This window comes from Poecilia mexicana, unplaced genomic scaffold (assembly GCF_051168715.1).
Source record: "Poecilia mexicana isolate PSO_F unplaced genomic scaffold, ASM5116871v1 scaffold_15, whole genome shotgun sequence".
In the NCBI taxonomy this organism is placed as follows: domain Eukaryota; kingdom Metazoa; phylum Chordata; class Actinopteri; order Cyprinodontiformes; family Poeciliidae; genus Poecilia; species Poecilia mexicana.
The window spans coordinates 22,587,437-22,604,318 of NW_028263384.1; the positions used below are offsets into that span (position 1 = coordinate 22,587,437).

General features: G+C 40.3%; 2 protein-coding genes and 1 non-coding gene across 3 annotated transcripts; 1 reads left to right on the forward strand and 2 right to left on the reverse strand.

The window, feature by feature from the left end:
• The first annotated feature begins 1,953 nt into the window (after nucleotides 1-1,953).
• Nucleotides 1,954-12,686, forward strand: herc4 (HECT and RLD domain containing E3 ubiquitin protein ligase 4). Its single transcript, XM_014992810.2, has 24 exons — nucleotides 1,954-2,140; nucleotides 3,540-3,800; nucleotides 3,876-4,035; nucleotides 4,679-4,755; nucleotides 4,832-5,053; nucleotides 5,123-5,214; nucleotides 5,476-5,606; nucleotides 5,687-5,841; nucleotides 6,003-6,079; nucleotides 7,096-7,220; nucleotides 7,336-7,395; nucleotides 7,469-7,580; nucleotides 8,124-8,313; nucleotides 8,600-8,772; nucleotides 8,845-8,964; nucleotides 9,101-9,199; nucleotides 9,283-9,450; nucleotides 9,999-10,142; nucleotides 10,434-10,600; nucleotides 10,679-10,745; nucleotides 10,829-10,911; nucleotides 10,998-11,181; nucleotides 11,710-11,812; nucleotides 11,901-12,686. The coding sequence occupies exons 2-24, from the start codon at nucleotides 3,575-3,577 to the stop codon at nucleotides 12,107-12,109; spliced, it is 3,144 nt and encodes a 1,047-aa protein (XP_014848296.2). The 5' UTR covers nucleotides 1,954-2,140; nucleotides 3,540-3,574; the 3' UTR covers nucleotides 12,110-12,686.
• A 989-nt stretch (nucleotides 12,687-13,675) lies between these two features.
• On the reverse strand, nucleotides 13,676-15,449 carry LOC106921256 (cytochrome c oxidase subunit 5B, mitochondrial-like). Its single transcript, XM_014992816.2, has 4 exons — nucleotides 15,275-15,449; nucleotides 14,783-14,853; nucleotides 13,974-14,073; nucleotides 13,676-13,894 (listed from the first exon to the last, which is right to left on the reverse strand). Exons 1-4 carry the CDS (start codon nucleotides 15,375-15,377, stop codon nucleotides 13,782-13,784), a joined length of 387 nt encoding a protein of 128 aa, XP_014848302.1. The 5' UTR covers nucleotides 15,378-15,449; the 3' UTR covers nucleotides 13,676-13,781.
• An 889-nt stretch (nucleotides 15,450-16,338) lies between these two features.
• Nucleotides 16,339-16,637, reverse strand: LOC148155362 (signal recognition particle RNA). The gene has a single exon (XR_015765553.1).
• Between the last annotated feature and the right edge of the window lie 245 nt (nucleotides 16,638-16,882).

A 16,882-nucleotide genomic window follows, 5' to 3' on the forward strand; every position in this document is an offset into this window, starting at 1 on the left:
ACCTGCTGATCTCAGAATCTACACTCACCTCCCGCCATATTCCGATCATATCACAACTCTTTAAATAACCACTGACTTTTCCACCTCAGTGTCATAAATAAAGCCTGGTGGCCCGACAGGCTGATAAAACACTGACTTCTGTCTATATCTCCAGTTCTAGTCGGTCTCTGGGTCCCATCCCTCACTAGGAGCCGTTTGCCCCGGCAGACCGACCCAACCTGAGGCATGAAGCCTCCAACGGCTGCTGCTGTCATGATGCTGCCATCACCTAACTGTTCTCCCTCTCCTGTTAAAGTTTCACTTCCAAGGATGAACATGGAACGTTCTCCTGATTGTTGACCTGTTGTTGTGTCTCTGCTCTGTGTTCTCCAGTCCCTCATGGCAGATGGTAACAATTACATATTTGTCCCTAAACTGGCTTGTTCTTTGAAAAATATGCATTTTCAAAGCTTAATACTAAACTGTTGCTCCAGTCCTGACTATTATGGAGAGTGAAGATGGCCAAATGACAATAAAAAAAATTTATTAAATAATTTTTTTAATGTCTCATTAATTTATTACAACTCTTCACTCGCCATAGATTCTGGATATTTTGTTGCATGTTAAAATAATATAAGTTTATTAATAAATTGCTTATTTAAAAATGTACAATAAGCTTTCAGAAATACGTTTTTCTTTATTTTGTCAACAAAAATAATGTATTTTTTATTACTAGAACTTTCTAAGTATTTTAGACTTATCAAATGTCATTTTGTATTCTTGAAGATTAAATTTTTTTTACTTTTTTTAGTAAAGTACATTTCAAAACTTGTGCTTTTTTTTACTTTTACTTTAGTAAAACAATACAGCAGGGATTGTGCTGAAATGTGCTATACAAATAAAGTTGACTGATTGATTCAGCAGTTCAACCTGTACTTTTACTTTTATTAGAATATTTTTTCCATACCATTATCTGTACTTCTTCTTAAGGACAGTACTTCTAAAGTACTGAGCACTGAGTACTTCTAAAACCTCTGTGGAAATGTTCATTCCTGATTTCATTACCGCCAGAGGGCGCCAGATGATCCACAGCCCTGAAACAAGGCGTGCTGACTCATTTGGTTTGAAAAACAGAAACAAGATCCAACAGATCATTTCCAGATTCTTCCATAAGACGCTCTGTACCATAACGTGATATCATCAGATGAAAAAAAAATAACATATCTTATCGGTTTAAATAAATCCAAGAAAACCTTGTTTTGGAGTGTCTTAAATCTCATATTAACACATTTACACATTTTTAATATATTACTTTTATTTTGTAAAACATATCATGACTATAGTTTTCAAATATTCAAATTAAGTACATGTTGTTTTGTGAAAACTGAACTTAGCTTTATTGTGTGAGCCCGATTGCGCACTAAAATTCAACAATATCACTTTTGGTTTCAGATTGTTGCTATTGTTTTGTTTTATTTTTTTATTGTCAGTATCTAACTTTAACAACTCAGAAATATTTTTGCGATCTAGACGACATAAAGTGAACCAGTCTGTTAGTGGAAACAATTTTAAAAATATGATATGAGAGAGTTTTATTGATTTTACTGTAATGTAAAAAAAAAAAAAAAAACCGTTTACAACGGGATCACGCATGCGCACGATGTCCATCTAGAACATTTCTGATGCTTCGCGACATTTCTTTACTACTGGGGACAAAATTTACGGAAATATAGTACGTTTTCCGGTGTCATTGTCAAACTTTCAAAATTAAATCTCGCCATATGTTTACAAAATTATTATTTTGGCACTTAGTAATCCCTTTTTGGCATATATTTATATATTCATAGTAATTATTTAGATAAAAGTGCTTTTAAACACCGATTTGAACTGTTGATGTTGCTAACATTACTGAACGACTTTTATTTTTTAAAGTTCAACCGGAAATATTGGTTGTATTTCCGTACATTTGACACACTACATTAATAGCGCCGTACAGCGGTTGTTGACAGATCTTTTGGAGTTGAGTGGAAGATTTAGTTTCATCCAGTTGATTGTTAGCTTTCCATGGTAATCTCTGAAACATGTCCGGTGTATAATCTCTGAAAGCAGCCGCAGAGTGAAGCGCGGGGAGGCTGGGAGGCTGTTTGTGGAGCCGCTTTTGGTGAGATTCACTGCTTGGCTTTAGCGGTTCACTGAAGCATGTTTTCAAAGTTGTTTAAGAGGAGATTTTAACGAAGCAAAAACACAATAAATATACATTTTGGGTGTTTATATTAATGTTGGTTTCGAGTTCATGAATGAACTCCGTGCTAAATTATAACACTTTAGCTTGCTAACTGCCTCTCTTATGGTGGAATATAACCTCTTAAAGTATCAATGACACCACGTGTTGAACGCTTTGACTCAATGTATATGTTATATGTTATCTTTAAAGTAAACCGACCTGTTAACTGCTTCATAGACATCAAATTGGGCAGGTTGCATCATTCATTGCTCTCCTGGCTAGCTTGTCATCTCCATGCTATCTTTGGTAACCGGAAACATCATCCTGGATTATTAGAATGTTGTCAATCCTGGCTATTAATGTAAAGTGTGTTTATTATGTTATTTGTATGCACATGATGTCAGAAAGGTACTCAGATTAAGAAGACCAAAGCTTCAGGAGAAAAGTTAATTATTAGCTTGGCTAATTGGTTTAAAGCCTGTATGCAGGTGCATGTCTAAAGGTGAGAATAACACCAAGCAGTTCATTTATTGACTAATTAATACCATTCATTCAGGAATGTTATGCTTTACTCAACCATGAAAACAGCTGCTTTGACAGATAGACAGTCATTGCCAACTCCCAGTTGCCTTCTCACGTGTTGTATCCACACATATTAAAGGAAAGTTTGGTGGAAGAAAAATGTGCTCAAGCAGCATTGAGTTTGAAGATGCACAAGACGTATCAGAGCCTCAAGAATAACTATACACCGATTTTTACAGAACTAGTAGCGTGTTCAGATGAAAATAAATTTATAATTTCATTTAGAAATCAAGAGTATTAAGGCAGATAATCCAAACTGCTTGAAGTCCAGGTTAAAGTTTCCACCACACCATGTCCTCTGCTGGAGTTATCCACTGGGTTTTATCAAGTTCGACTACAATAGTTCATGCAAAAGGAGCCATAACCACGTACTGGGTGCATCTACTCACATTATATAGTGTAAAAGAAAGATGATGGTGTTCTTTATGTTAGGTTTTGTGATTAAAGGCTGGATTTGCTACTTTTTAATGGAAAATGTATATATTTTTGTACAGTTTTGGCTTAATTACTACTGTGAAGATGTTCTTTCTGCAAATGGTCTTTTGTTGACTTTGTTTAATCTAGTTAATGATTAATTACAAAATTACATGATGATTATTCCAATAATCGTTTCATCATGATTAATCATTTCCACTCTACTTCCATTACATACAAATCATAATAAGAAGCCAGTGATTATTGCTTTTCTTTGTGGTTACAGTGATCCTCCTTGTCTGTGCTTTATGAATCTATAATGATAATATTTTTTGCGCAGGGTGAAGTGTATCCTGCAGCGCGGTGAGGGCCACCATGCTGTGTTGGGGAAACGCCTCCTACGGACAGCTCGGCCTGGGCGGGATCGACGAAGAGATCGTAGTTGAGCCGCGGAGGTGTGAGTTTTTTCACGGGAAGCGAGTGAGCGACGTTGGCTGCGGCCGTAGACACACGGCCTTCCTGCTGGACGATGGGACCGTCTACACCTGCGGCTGCAATGACCTGGGCCAACTGGGGCACGATAAGTCCAGGAAGAAACCAGGTTGGTGACGTTCATGGTTTCTGTCCGGTTCCGTGGGCCTCTGCTAATAAAAACCTGAACCATGTCATCTATCAGAGCAGGTCGTGGCCTTGGACGCACAGATTATCTTGGCGCTGTCCTGCGGGGAGTCGCACACGCTGGCCTTAAACGACAAAGGCCAGGTTTTCTCTTGGGGACTCGGCTCAGACGGACAGCTGGGTTTAAATAACTTTGAAGAATGTATTCGAGTTCCGAGGTAGAGCCAGTGACTTACTATTAAAATGAGTTTTTTCGCAACAGCTGCAGTAAGAATGTGTTGGGATTTTATGTGACAAACCAATACAAGCTGCAAATCATTATGACAATGTAAGGAAACTAATGCATAGTTTCCTAAAGTATTAATATTTTAAAATATTTATTCATTTTTTAATTGGAAAAATTAAGTTGTATTTGTATTTACCCATTACACAAAAAGTGAGTACATTGAGCCTCATGTGTGTCTGTGGATTCCTCAAACTTCTTCATGAAGCCCAGAAGTTAAGTAAAGTTAGGTTCTAACGAGGGCTGCTAATTCATTTTGATTAATTAATTATACAGCCAGTATAAATAAATGACGTTGCATTACAGACAAGTTAACCAGCGAAGAGAATAATAAATAAAAAGCACTTTTTTATCTAACAAACTTTAAAAAGCTATATAACATTAGATTTTATTAGTTAACAGTTATACACTACCACTTTGTGTTGCTCTGTCATCAATTCCCAATAAAAAACATAAAAATTTGTGGGGGAAAGGTCAGAAGGGAACAAAGCAATATTTGCTTCTGCTTTTGTCATATAAAGTCTGATAAAATGTGTTTCATTCTGCTGCTGATGTTCTTGTTTTATATGTTTTATCAGGAACATCAAGAGTTTATCAGATGTACAGGTAGCCCAGGTGGCTTGTGGCTTCTGGCACTCACTCGTTCTCTCCAGAGGTGAGGATATTTTGTTTGGTTTATTTCTTTTTCCCCTCGTTTCGGTTCTGGTCCATCACGGCGCGTTTGTTTCCAGGCGGCCAGATCTTCTCCTGGGGTCAGAACCGATACGGCCAGCTGGGGCTGGGCCTGACGGGTCAGAGCGTCTCCACGCCTCAGGCCGTCCAGTCGCTGCAGGCCATTCCCTTCGCTCAGCTGGCAGCAGGTGGCGCTCACAGCTTCGCCCTCACTCTCTCTGGAGCCGTGTTCGGCTGGGGCCGCAACAAGTTCGGCCAGCTGGGGGTCAACGACACCAACGGTGGGCGCTTTACGAAGCCTTACGCTGCCTGGGAGTGTCTGAGTCTAATTCTCCTCTGGTCTTCAACAGATCGCTGCTTCCCAACTCTCCTCAAGTCCCTGAGATCCCAAAGAGTGATCTACGTCTCCTGTGGAGAAGATCACACAGCTGTGCTCACAAAGGTCGGCTGGATCCGTTCTGCTGTTCAGAATTGCATAAAGATGAAGTTTGTAGCTCTACATGCAATAAAAAAGCAAATCATTCAGCTGTGTTGAACCCTGCCAGGCATGTTGTTAGAATATAGATTAATTCTGACTACAAATGATGGACGATGGTACTTATTTAAGAGATTTGGGTCAAAGAAAACAAATTTGATGAGATGTTCTGCTGTATTTGCATGTTTCTAATCATTTTCAGCCTCATGTTTCTGTGTGTTTCCACAGGAAGGGGGTGTGTTTACGTTTGGAGCAGGAGGATACGGACAGCTCGGCCATAACTCCACCAACCATGAAATCAACCCCAGGAAGGTGTTTGAGCTCATGGGAAACACAGTCACTCAGATCTCATGTGGAAGGTAAACGATAAAAGGATAAAGTGAGAGATAAAACGCAGATGCTGCGTCTGTTTAGACATTCATAACATTCTGAACATCAGGCAGCACACGCTGGCTTTCACGCCCGCTTGTGGGAAGATCTACTCGTTTGGACTGGGAGGGAACGGCCAGCTGGGCACACGCGCCACCTGCAACAGGAAGAGCCCCTCCCCCGTTAAAGGACCCTGGGCCGCTTCCTGTCCCTCAGAGGAGAACGGTGAGACTTCCTGACTAAAGCTGGAGAAAATCTAAAGATCCGGTTTTAAATTGTTGCTAATTAAAGCACATGAGATGAAAATCCAATAATCCAATAATAATCCAATAATAGACATGAATACTATGTCTATTATTGTGCTAACCATATGCTTTAATGTCCAGACTTGGAGCAGAGCTGCTGGGTCAAAAGGATTTACGCTGGAGGAGATCAGAGCTTTGCTCATTATTGCAGCACTACTGTAAGTAAACTGTCCTCTTTAATTAAATTATTTTAGTTTGCCTTTAAAAGCCGATTTGTTCAGTAATATTGATTTTTATCCCCTATTGCTCTCCCTACATTAATAATTCGAATCTCTAGATTTTGGAAGGAAAATTAAATCTTTTTTCTTTTTTTCCTTCTGGTACAAAAGTAAATGTAATTAGACGCTCTGAAATTAAACCTGAGTTATTAAAGTTTCTGAATTCAAATCCCAGTGGCATTCAGGGTCTGTATAACAGAATATGATGCATTCAAGTACAGTTCGTCACACTGAGAAGCCTCTAGCTGCACCTGACCACTTGCACTAATGGACCGTAGCCATGAATCCACTGCTGTAGTCGTCAATATTTTACTGAAAAATATAAAATCTTGAAAGTCAAATTAAACGTTGAGCATCTTGAAAAAGTATTGACACCCTTTACTACTCGTATCTAAACACGGCGATTCAAAGCAGTCAGCTGGCCGTCCATGGAGATTTCCTTCATATTATAACTATGACTGAATTTTAACGTCTGTAGTTAAATTTGAATCTGTTCTTGTAATTGGACTGAGTTAATTCCCCAGTTCTGGGTATTAAACGGACCTTGTTGTAATTTAGTTTTGCTTTTTGACCTTTTCCACATTTTGTCGCCTTACAGCTAAAAACTTCAGTGTATTCAAAAAGTGTGAATGAACAGAAGAGATTTTGAGAGATTTTTGTTCATTCAAAATCTCTTTACTTATTGTTGTGGTGGATGATGCTTTGGGCAGAAAGGATCTCCAGTAGCAGTCAGTCTTACAACAAATCTGAAGAAGCCTCTGACTGAAGACATTCTAGCAGCTCAATATCTGAGCATCAGATAAGCACGTACAGTTTAAAGTATATTTAAGAATCAGAAATGCACAAAAAAGCCAAAAATGTTCTGCTCTACAAACTGAAATACATCAAGTTTGTTTTTCAAACCTGATGGATTATATCAACATAAGCTGATATGGCTCTTCCTGTCTTTATTGTAGGAACCTCAGGACATGGAAATTTTGACAGTACCAGATCCTCAAAGAAGGGTTTGCACCCTGAATGAGGAGATCATACAGAAATGGCTGAACAACTCACCAGGACGACTCCCAGTCGACGTGTCCAAGTAAATCAGTCTCTCAGATTTCTCCTGCCCTGATATTCCTACGAATGAATCTTCTCAGCTCAGTTTGGAGGGTTTGTTGCACCATGTTAATAATGTCTCTGTCTGCTTCCTGCAGTGAGATCGACCTGGTGTTCTCCTCCGCCTGCTGCCTGAACGGCTCCTTTCTGTCCACCAGGTAATCAGCAGAACCAAACCTCCACCTCTTAGTCTCGTCGCTCGTTTTAAAGCTGGTTTTTCCTTCTGCTCAGTCACCCGGATCACTTCAGTACCAGCAGTAAATATTCTGGGGTGGATATGAACATGGCCCGGCTGCTTCTCCACAGGCTGATCCAGCAGGACCACCCAAAGATTTCTCAGCAGGTCAGTCAAGAACAGAACCGAACTTCAGGCAAACACATCGACGTCACAGAGCAGATGGGAAAATAAACACCGTACAAGCTAAGCAACGTAATATAAATATGAAATACAGATATGTGTGTACATACTCACATATACATACATACACTCATGTGTACATACACCCACAGAAATGTATATGAATATAATATATTGAATGTGTTTGTTAGTCTATTAAGGTTGTTTGATATTTTTTTGTCCACAGCATAAATTTGCCTAAATGATGGATATTTTTTCAAATCCCTTATTATTGATTTTTAGAAATATATTAACTGATATGGTACAAAACTAACCTGAGGTAAATAAATAAGATTATAACAAGTAGAAATAAGATGCAACAATTGAATAATGCCAGAAAACTCTGATGATAAAATATATATATTAATAAATGGTGGATTTTTCTGAGCATCAGAGTCTGAATGTGTCGTCGTGCTGCTTTGTGGCCTGAACTCGTCCCTGATGGATCCGGTCCATCCTCAGTAACTGTAACCGGCCCGTTGTTCTCAGGTTGCTGCCAGCCTGGAGAAGGAGCTGATTCCCAAACTGAGCAGCTCTCCTCCAGACATCGAGGCCCTGAGGCTCTACCTGTCGCTGCCTGAAAGCCCTCTGTTCAGCGACCGCAGCAACTACATCACCATCACCATCCCCTTTGCCAAATGCGTCGTCGGCCTGAAGGAGGCGCCGCTGAAGGTCTTAGGTTGGTTCCCTTCATACTCACTGAACATCATTCCTCACCTGGTCAGATTGAAAGAGAGTAAAAACCCAACAGGAAGTCATAAGTAGTAGCTAAAAAGTCATAACTATGAGAATAAGTCATGATTACCAGTTTATGTTTTAAAGCCATAAATCTGAGGTTTTTAGTCAAATGTTTGAGGTTTTCAAAGTCATAATTTTGACTTTTTTAAATAATTTTGAGTTTTAATTTTATGATTTTGAGTTTTTAGTCATAATTTGGTCTCTGATGGTTTTTTTAATGGCTTCAGGGAACTGGTGGTCCACATTCGAGCCGCTGTTCTTCCAGCGGCTTGTCGATCTCTACAAGGACGTCATTGTGTTTCTGCTCCAGATGCACAAAATGGGCATTCCTCCAGCCGAGCAGCGGATCTTCACCTGCTTCTTGGACACTTCGCTCCGGTTCCTGGAGATTCTGCACAAGGTGAGAGAAGCTTTGGTGACTGGTTCTCCTGCTGCCGGGTTTGCTCTGCTTTCACTTTGCTGCTCTCTAAAGGTGAACGAGAAATCAGGAAGCATCATCCAGTACGACAAGTTCTACATCCACGAGCTGGACGCCCTGATCGACATCAGGAACGACTACGTCACCTGGATTCAGAGGCAGATGTACCCCATGGTGAGTCAGAGGGAGAGTATTCACACCCTGGAGGTTTTCACACCTTGTGATTAAATCTCTGATTTCTCCTTCTTTTCTTAAAAAGACGTATCTTCTTCCTGTTGCCTTTAGTGTTGATGTGTGTTTGTGTCCTCAGGGCCGTGACGGTGTGGTGACTCTCTGCAAGTATCCCTTCGTCTTCGACGCTCAGGCCAAGACGGCGCTGCTTCAGACAGACGCCGTCATTCAGATGCAGGTATCTACTGCAGTTCTGCTGGGTTTCTGCACTGTACCGACACAACTGGGCCAGTTTTGCCTGAACCTGTGTGTGAACACCAGATGGCGGTGGATCAGGCGCAGCTGCAGAACTTCAGCTCCATGTTCCTGCCCGCTGTGGAGTCGGTCAACCCCTGCCTCATCCTCATCGTTCGCAGGGAGAACATCGTGGGCGACACCATGGAGGTCCTCAGGAAGTCCAAGAACGTTGACTACAAGAAACCACTGAAGGTAAACACCGCTCACATCGGCGTTTATAGAAGAAAGCCAGCAAAGGTTAGATGATTTAATAACAAAGTTTGAATGAATTTAATATTAATGCAGCTTTTGTTCCTCATGTCTTAAGAATCTGCACTGATTGGGTGAGAATCAGGAGAAAACAGGAACTTGTAGTGTAACTTTTTACAGTCTCAAAAAATGAAAAATAGGAAAGTATGTGAAAAAATCTGATTAAAGAAATAGTAATTCCTGCTTATAATCTAACAAAGTTCACCTGATAGAACTTTTTAACTTTATTAATTAAGCCACTGTAAATTTACAGATAATTTGATTTATTATTATTATTGTAACTATTATTATTTACACACTGATTGTTTTATTCAGTTCACCATCACTCTCACGCGCACACACACACACACACCCACATTAATATTCATTCATTAACTCACAGTACTGTTGTTTTTTCACTAATGTAATGTACTTGTATTGTGATGTAAAATAAAAGTCTCAATATTTTGTTGAATTATGTGTTTTTCTCTGCCTTGTGGCCTCCGTTGCAGGTGATCTTTGTGGGAGAAGATGCAGTGGACGCTGGAGGAGTCAGGAAAGAGTTCTTCCTCCTGATCATGAAGGAGCTGCTGGATCCCAAATATGGGATGTTTCGCTACTATGAGGAATCCAGACTCATCTGGTTTTCACACAAGGTGTGAGCGCTCGACGATAATGATGATAAACTTCAACACAGAAAGTTTACAAAGTTGCCAAATAAATTAGCCCTTTAGAATTTATCCATAAAAATTCATTTAGGGGAAGCTCAGTGCGCTAAACGTCTTCAAAGTTAACAAAACCATTAAAGCCCCAAGTAAAAAATTAGCATCGCTATTAGCAACTGTGTGTACCATTGACAGTAAGGATCCATCATCATTGACCTTGACTTTGTGGTGTCTGAAGAGCATCTCTGTTCAATCTTTTCCCGTCTCTGCTTACCGCTGCAGACGTTCGAGGACTTTGACCTGTTTAACCTCATCGGGGTCATCTGTGGTCTGGCCATCTACAACTTCACCATCGTAGAGCTCAACTTCCCTCTGGCACTCTACAAAAAGCTCCTGAAGAGGAAGCCAACGCTAGAAGACCTGAAGGAGCTCATGCCAGACGTGGGAAGGTTTGTGTCTATCTACCGTCCTTCAAAATATTTAAATTCTGCCTGTTTTGACCGTTTTGGGATACGATCTTAAACCAGGAGCCTGCAGGAACTACTGGACTACACTGAAGACGACATTGAAGACACTTTCTGTTTGAATTTCACTGTAAGTTAACATTTGTTGAAAACGGGTAAATAATTCCATCTTTGAAAGAAACCATTTTAAAACGCCGCCTGCTTGTTTTCCAGATTACTGAGGATAACTACGGAGCCACTGAGGTCCTGGAGTTGGTACCAAACGGTGAAAACATTAATGTCAATAAGTCAAACCGGTAAAAATGTCTTGGCTGTCTTATTATTCATTAGCTGATGTGGGAGTCCTCAGGGTTTCATCTTACCATGACTTTGTTTGTTGTAGGCAGGAGTTTGTGGACGCCTACGTGGATTACGTCTTTAACAAGGCAGTGGCTCCGCTGTTCGAGGGATTCTACTCAGGTTTCCACAAAGTGTGCGGTGGGAGGGTTTTAGATCTGTTCCAGCCGAGCGAACTGCAAGCTATGATCATTGGCAACACCAACTATGACTGGACAGAGCTGGAGAAGGTGACCTTTCACAACCTCCTACTGTTCTTTGTAAAAGTATTCATACCTTTTCACATTCTGTCACACTGCCATATTCAGAGTTTTATTTATGGGGATTTCTTTGCGACAGACTAACAGAACCTTTTAGTGGAGCCACATTTGGGAAAAATCATGAAGTAAACCTCTTCAGGGTTACAAAACACTAGAAATGGTAGAAATGGGAAATGGGCCTAGTCAAAGGTTGTGGTACATCTGAGCTTTAGCTGTGTTGCAAAGAGGAATGGGCACAGATTTCAGTGCTTAGCTCTTCTTCAGTGTTGGAAACAGACCTAAAAAATCCTTCACTTCAGTTTTGACAGAAATGCTTCATATCTGTCTGGAGATTCAACACAAATGTTGGTCAGTCAGGAAATCCCAGTAGAGTCCTTTGCTGTTTGGTTTGTGTAATGTGACAAAATGTGGAAAAGTTCAACACGTTTTCAAAGCGCAGTGTGTGCAACATCACTGTGGAAAGTCCTAGCATGAATAATTCTGGCTTTGGTTCTGCAGAGCACTGAATATAAAGGAGAGTACTGGGCCGAACATCCCACCATAAAGCTCTTCTGGGAGGTCTTCCACGAACTTCCGCTGGAGAAGAAGAAACTGTTTCTATGTAAGTTTGATGAACCGTCTGAGCTTTAAACCTGATAAAGACGGTTCCCCCTCAGCCAGCTGAATTCACACTGTCCCCGTTTCTCCAGTGTTCCTCACAGGAAGCGACCGCATCCCCATCCTGGGCATGAAAAGCCTGAAGCTGGTGATCCAGCCGACCGGCGGAGGGGAGCACTACTTGCCTGTAGCCCACACCTGCTTCAACCTGTTGGACCTTCCCAAGTACTCGAGTATAGAAACGCTGAGAGAGAAGCTTTTACATGCGATAGATCACAATCAAGGCTTCAACCTGGCCTGATGCAGGAAGAGGACTGGAGCTGCGACTGTTGATGGCGAACACATTCCCACATCGCTCACTGGCTGGGGAGAGGAGTCCCATTTTCCAAACTTAGTTCTTGCCATCACAGTATTTCAATATTAGGATTAATATCAGCTGTGATATATGGCTATGTAGATATGCTTTTATTCATGTTTGGATGACCCAAGTATGATGATGCAGACTGCTGCTGTGTACCATAAAATGCTCTGAAACACAACTCCTGTAACAAGCAGTGAAACGGCAGCAAAAAGCTTAAAACATACGATCCGATATTTCTGACTGACATCAAAACAGGAAGTGATCTCGCCCATAAATTCAAAAATAAACAAAGGTGTGCTCTACTCCCAGACATGACACCGTGTTCGGAGTCAGTCGCTGGACTTTGCAGGAGTTGTGTTCAGCAAATGTTTGAATCTGCACAAGCTGAGAAGCGTTTGAACGCGGACTTCATTTTATTGGCTGTATGCCTTAAACAATCCAGATTAAAAATAAAGTACAGCCACTAAGAAATAAAAATCTCTCTTGGAGGAGATGAGTGGTTGAAGGTGGTGGTGAACAGGAGTTTTTCTTTGATGCTATAAAATTGTAATTTAAGTATTTTTTTAATTGTTGCAAAGGAAAAAATTTCAGTATTTTCACAAACCAAACTTTTCTGGACTTTAAATCGTTTTGATCATTTTGCACTATGTATTGTTTTGTTGTTCTATGAATATAATACAAAATCAGTTTAATTTACAAAAACAAGTTAGAATTACTTGCAGAAATTGGCATTTCTAGGAATGTATTGATGTGGATATTAGTTATTAATATTGCATCAACTAATTTGCTTCTGCTTCAGTCAATCAACCCTTGGTTCTGTACTGCATCATCATTACATGACCAAAACAAATATTTCGGTTGGACCAGTACTGATATTTTTTTAAAAAGAACTTTGATGGATATCAAAGTTGATACCGATAAATCGTGTATCACCAGTCATTTAACAAACATTTTTTCCAAAAGTATATCCAAGGCAAGAAATGCAACACAAATCTATTTTTCTTTTTTGCCCATATGTGGCTCTTTCATAGGTCTAAATTACCAGTTATATTTTCACTCAAAAAATTTATTTATTCCTCTCGTAATAATTCTGACCCGTTTCATAGCGTCTGAATGGGTCATGTAGCATCAATCCAGCGTTTAAGTCATTGACGTGTCACATCATTACCGCCAGATGCCGTCAATCCAGACGTAAACAATGGCTGAAAATTACAATCATGAAATTTGTCCGAATAAACTTTTCTTCAGGTGTTGCTGTCAGTACTATCAGTTGTAATTTTAATACCATTTTTCTTAATCTTATGATCTTATTAGTACTATCAGCTCTCAATTAAAATCGATCTACTGCGGCATCCATTACTTCCGTGAACGGTGCGCTGCTGTGGGCCGTCAGCGCTCTTCTGCGCATGCGCATCAGTATGAAAGCCACGCTTTGTTGGATGCGATTCTATTTCTTTGATCTGATTCAGTTTCGTGTTTTTTCTCCTCAGACAGACAGGAACTCGATTCTTTTTCTCACACGTTTTAATTTTAATGACAAACTGTACATGTTAAGTGACATTCCACTGAAGGACAACATGGCTGTCCAGTGTTGACGTGGCACGCAGAAATCCTAATGGGGCAGTTCGTGATGGACCAGCTTGTAGTGAGACCCACATTCAGGACACCGTTGGGGTTCTCCCTCATGGAGCCAGAACCACACGATAGCAGTGTTGTCTTCTTCGCCTGCAACAAGAAAACCAGAAAAATCACTCAAATTTAGCATAGTAATGCAACTTGGAGTAACTTTATAGAAGTTTCTTACAGAGGCAGCCAACCAGCCTCTTGTTTCCGATACTGGGAACGATGTGAGGGTCTGTTTTGGTGCCGGTGTACTGTTTGGGCTTCAGGATGCTGTAGGGGTCCTGTGAAAATCAGAAAATAAGGTCAAGCAAAATACACCACTGTTTACCAAAACAGCTCAGAGTGGGAGCCTCAGAAAGTTGGAGGGAAGATGAGAAAAAAAGTAAAAATAAGAAAATTTAACTCCATAACTTTTTAAATCTTAAATTTATGTTATTCAACAATTATTCAATAAAACATAATTTAAAAAGTATTTAAATGTTATTTCTGATATTTTTTTCTGATTGGCTGCCATTCAAATTCATCAAGCTGCTTTTGTCCATAGAAAGCAAAAAAAAAAAAAAAATGAAAAAGTTCTGATAAGAATAAAAAAAACTAAAACAAAGGAACCGACTGCTGCAAAAAAGATAACTATGGGAATAAAATACAATTTCATGTTCTCAATATAAGTTACCTATTTTTTTTAGAAACAAGAGAATTGTGATGAAAAAATGTATTATCTGATAATAGTGATAATATGTGATAAAACTTTCCTCTGCAGAACTCATGACAAATCAGAAGGTATGAGACAGCATTTATGTCTCATAAATGTTGAAAAAGTAATTAATAGTAATAATTAATAAATTATTATTAAAGTAATAATTAACGAATTATAACATTCTAAACGTTGTCGTTGTAGAAAAGGGCCCCAGTCCAGAGATAATGCTTTTTGGTGAGCCATGGCAACATTTTGGGAACTCCTGTACCAGAGAACATGGATCCGAAACTCACTTTTCCTTGTTTGAGGGCCTGCAGGGTGCGTCGCTCCAGTCCAGTCGCCTGCTCCTCATCAGTTGGGATTCCTGGGAAAAAACGGTGCGTCAATAAGCTGAAATAGAGCATGTGGTTAAATAGTTTGGTGGCAATAAAAGCGAACTTCGTCACTGGACACCTTCCCTCCAATCAGCAGGAAAACTGGCTGCAATCCAGGGAAAGCTGCCAAGGAGGTGGGTCTATCAAAGGCCGCAACACAAAGTCCAAATGACCTTCATTACTGTCCCAACTGTTGCCACGTTCATTTAAACACAATGAAATACAACACAATGACAATTAAGTGGTTTAGGGACTTCCACAGAGCAGAGAAAATGCGCAGTTTATTTTTTAAAAACTGAAAATGACGCAGTTTCTAGCAAGGAACATTCACCTAGATTGAGTCCGAGTCGCCGCTAAGTTTTCCCCGCAGGGCAACGGAGAGACTCCCCGGCTATAAATACATTTTCTTACCCCCAGCCGAGGCCATGGCTCGCTGCAGCGGCCTCGCCGCGGTGCCGCCCCTCAGCTGGAGGACTCTTAACGGGCAGGTGCGGAGAAGAAGGCGGGCCGCCATGCTGGTTCTGGTGCTGGTTCGGTTCCACTCAGGTAAAGACAATGACCTGGCTGTAACACGGCTGAGCAGGACTAAAATGACCCCTATACAGCCGACCAATGGGAGCGAAAGTTATGGCTGCGGCAGCCAATGGGATTTTAGGGAGGGCGGTCCAATGAACAACCGAGTTAAAAAGGTGCGAAAAATCAAATTGGACCACGAATAAACAAATATAGATAGAAAAAATTAGAATGACGTTGGAAAATGTAATACTATACACCATAAATTGAAATAATCCAATCATTCATTGCACAGAAATGAACATTCAGAAGCCTAACATTTCTATTTAAAATATTCCTTTTAAACATTGATCTTATGTCATATTCTAATTTTCTAAGACATTACATTTTGTGTTGTCATAATAATCAATATTACAAGAAATAAAGGCTTAAAGTATTACACTCAATGTAACATGACACTATATGAGATTTACTTACTGAAATGAGTGACAAAAAGTATTTTTCACAATAGTTAAATTATTTAAGGCACCACTTTAAAATTTTCACTCTTCTTTAGGCAAAACATGTTAACTTAACACAAATTTTAATATTTATCCAACCAAGTAACAATGGGATAATTGAAAAATTTTAATTAGGTATTTTGTTTCTTTAGATATTCTTGTATTTTGTACAGATTAAGAATGTTTTACTGTCTTTTCATGACCTTTGAGAGAAGAAAAATATATATATACTTAATCCCAGTTAAACTTTTACCCGCATAAACAGGACATAAATCCTGAAGGAGAATCAGGAAGGGAAAAGCAAAGCAGTGATAGTTGCTGTGTTGTTGTCCAGATGGAGGCGCTGTGTTGTGAGCAAGCAGCAGTGATTTAGTTGCTGATTTGCAGTAATTGTGTTTCTTGGAGCCGCTCCGTTGATGAGGCAGAGTGTTGATCAGTCAGTCAGGAGGAGCAGACGCAGTAAAAAGACTGAGTCTCGCTGTATTACTCAGGCTGCGCTACAGCGTCTATTCACAGGCGCGATCCCACTACTGAGCGGCACGGGGGCTTTGACCTGCTCCGTTCCCGACCTGGGCCGATGCACCCCTCCTTAGGCGACCTGGTGGTCCCGGGCTCCCCCAGGAGCACCATATCGATACCGAGCTTAGTGCGGACACCCGATCGGCATAGTCCACTGCAGCTCAGAGCTCCTGAGCTCAAGCGATCCGCCAGCCTCAGCCTCCCGGTAGCTTGGATTACAGGCGCGCGCCACCGCACCCGGCGATGTTCGCCACCGCTTTTACCGGATTTACCTCTGGTCCTGCTGATGACGTCACATCACAAGAAATAATCTCCCTAATTTTATTTTATTAAACTGATATGAAATTCATCTTCATTCTGATTATTCAACATTTATATAATGATTTATCTGATGACAACTTTATTTGCTCCTTTTTCTTTACAGTACCAACCAACGTGGTTCCAGTGTTAATGGAGCCATTGTCCAGAGGATGTATTACCGTGCACC

What these genes read in the sequence shown, in the direction of transcription:
- LOC106921256 (XM_014992816.2), bottom strand. Translation starts at nt 15,377, where the DNA reads ATGGCGGCCCGCCTTCTTCTCCGCACCTGCCCGTTAAGAGTCCTCCAG. An exon ending in AGCCATGGCCTCGGCTGGGG is followed by an intron (nt 14,854 to 15,274) that starts GTAAGAAAATGT and finishes GTTTTTTCCCAG; the next exon opens with GAATCCCAACTGATGAGGAG. An exon ending in GAGGCTGGTTGGCTGCCTCT is followed by an intron (nt 13,895 to 13,973) that starts GTAAGAAACTTC and finishes TTCTTGTTGCAG; the next exon opens with GCGAAGAAGACAACACTGCT.
- herc4 (XM_014992810.2), top strand. Translation starts at nt 3,575, where the DNA reads ATGCTGTGTTGGGGAAACGCCTCCTACGGACAGCTCGGCCTGGGCGGG. An exon ending in TAAGTCCAGGAAGAAACCAG is followed by an intron (nt 3,801 to 3,875) that starts GTTGGTGACGTT and finishes GTCATCTATCAG; the next exon opens with AGCAGGTCGTGGCCTTGGAC. An exon ending in ACTCAGATCTCATGTGGAAG is followed by an intron (nt 5,607 to 5,686) that starts GTAAACGATAAA and finishes TCTGAACATCAG; the next exon opens with GCAGCACACGCTGGCTTTCA.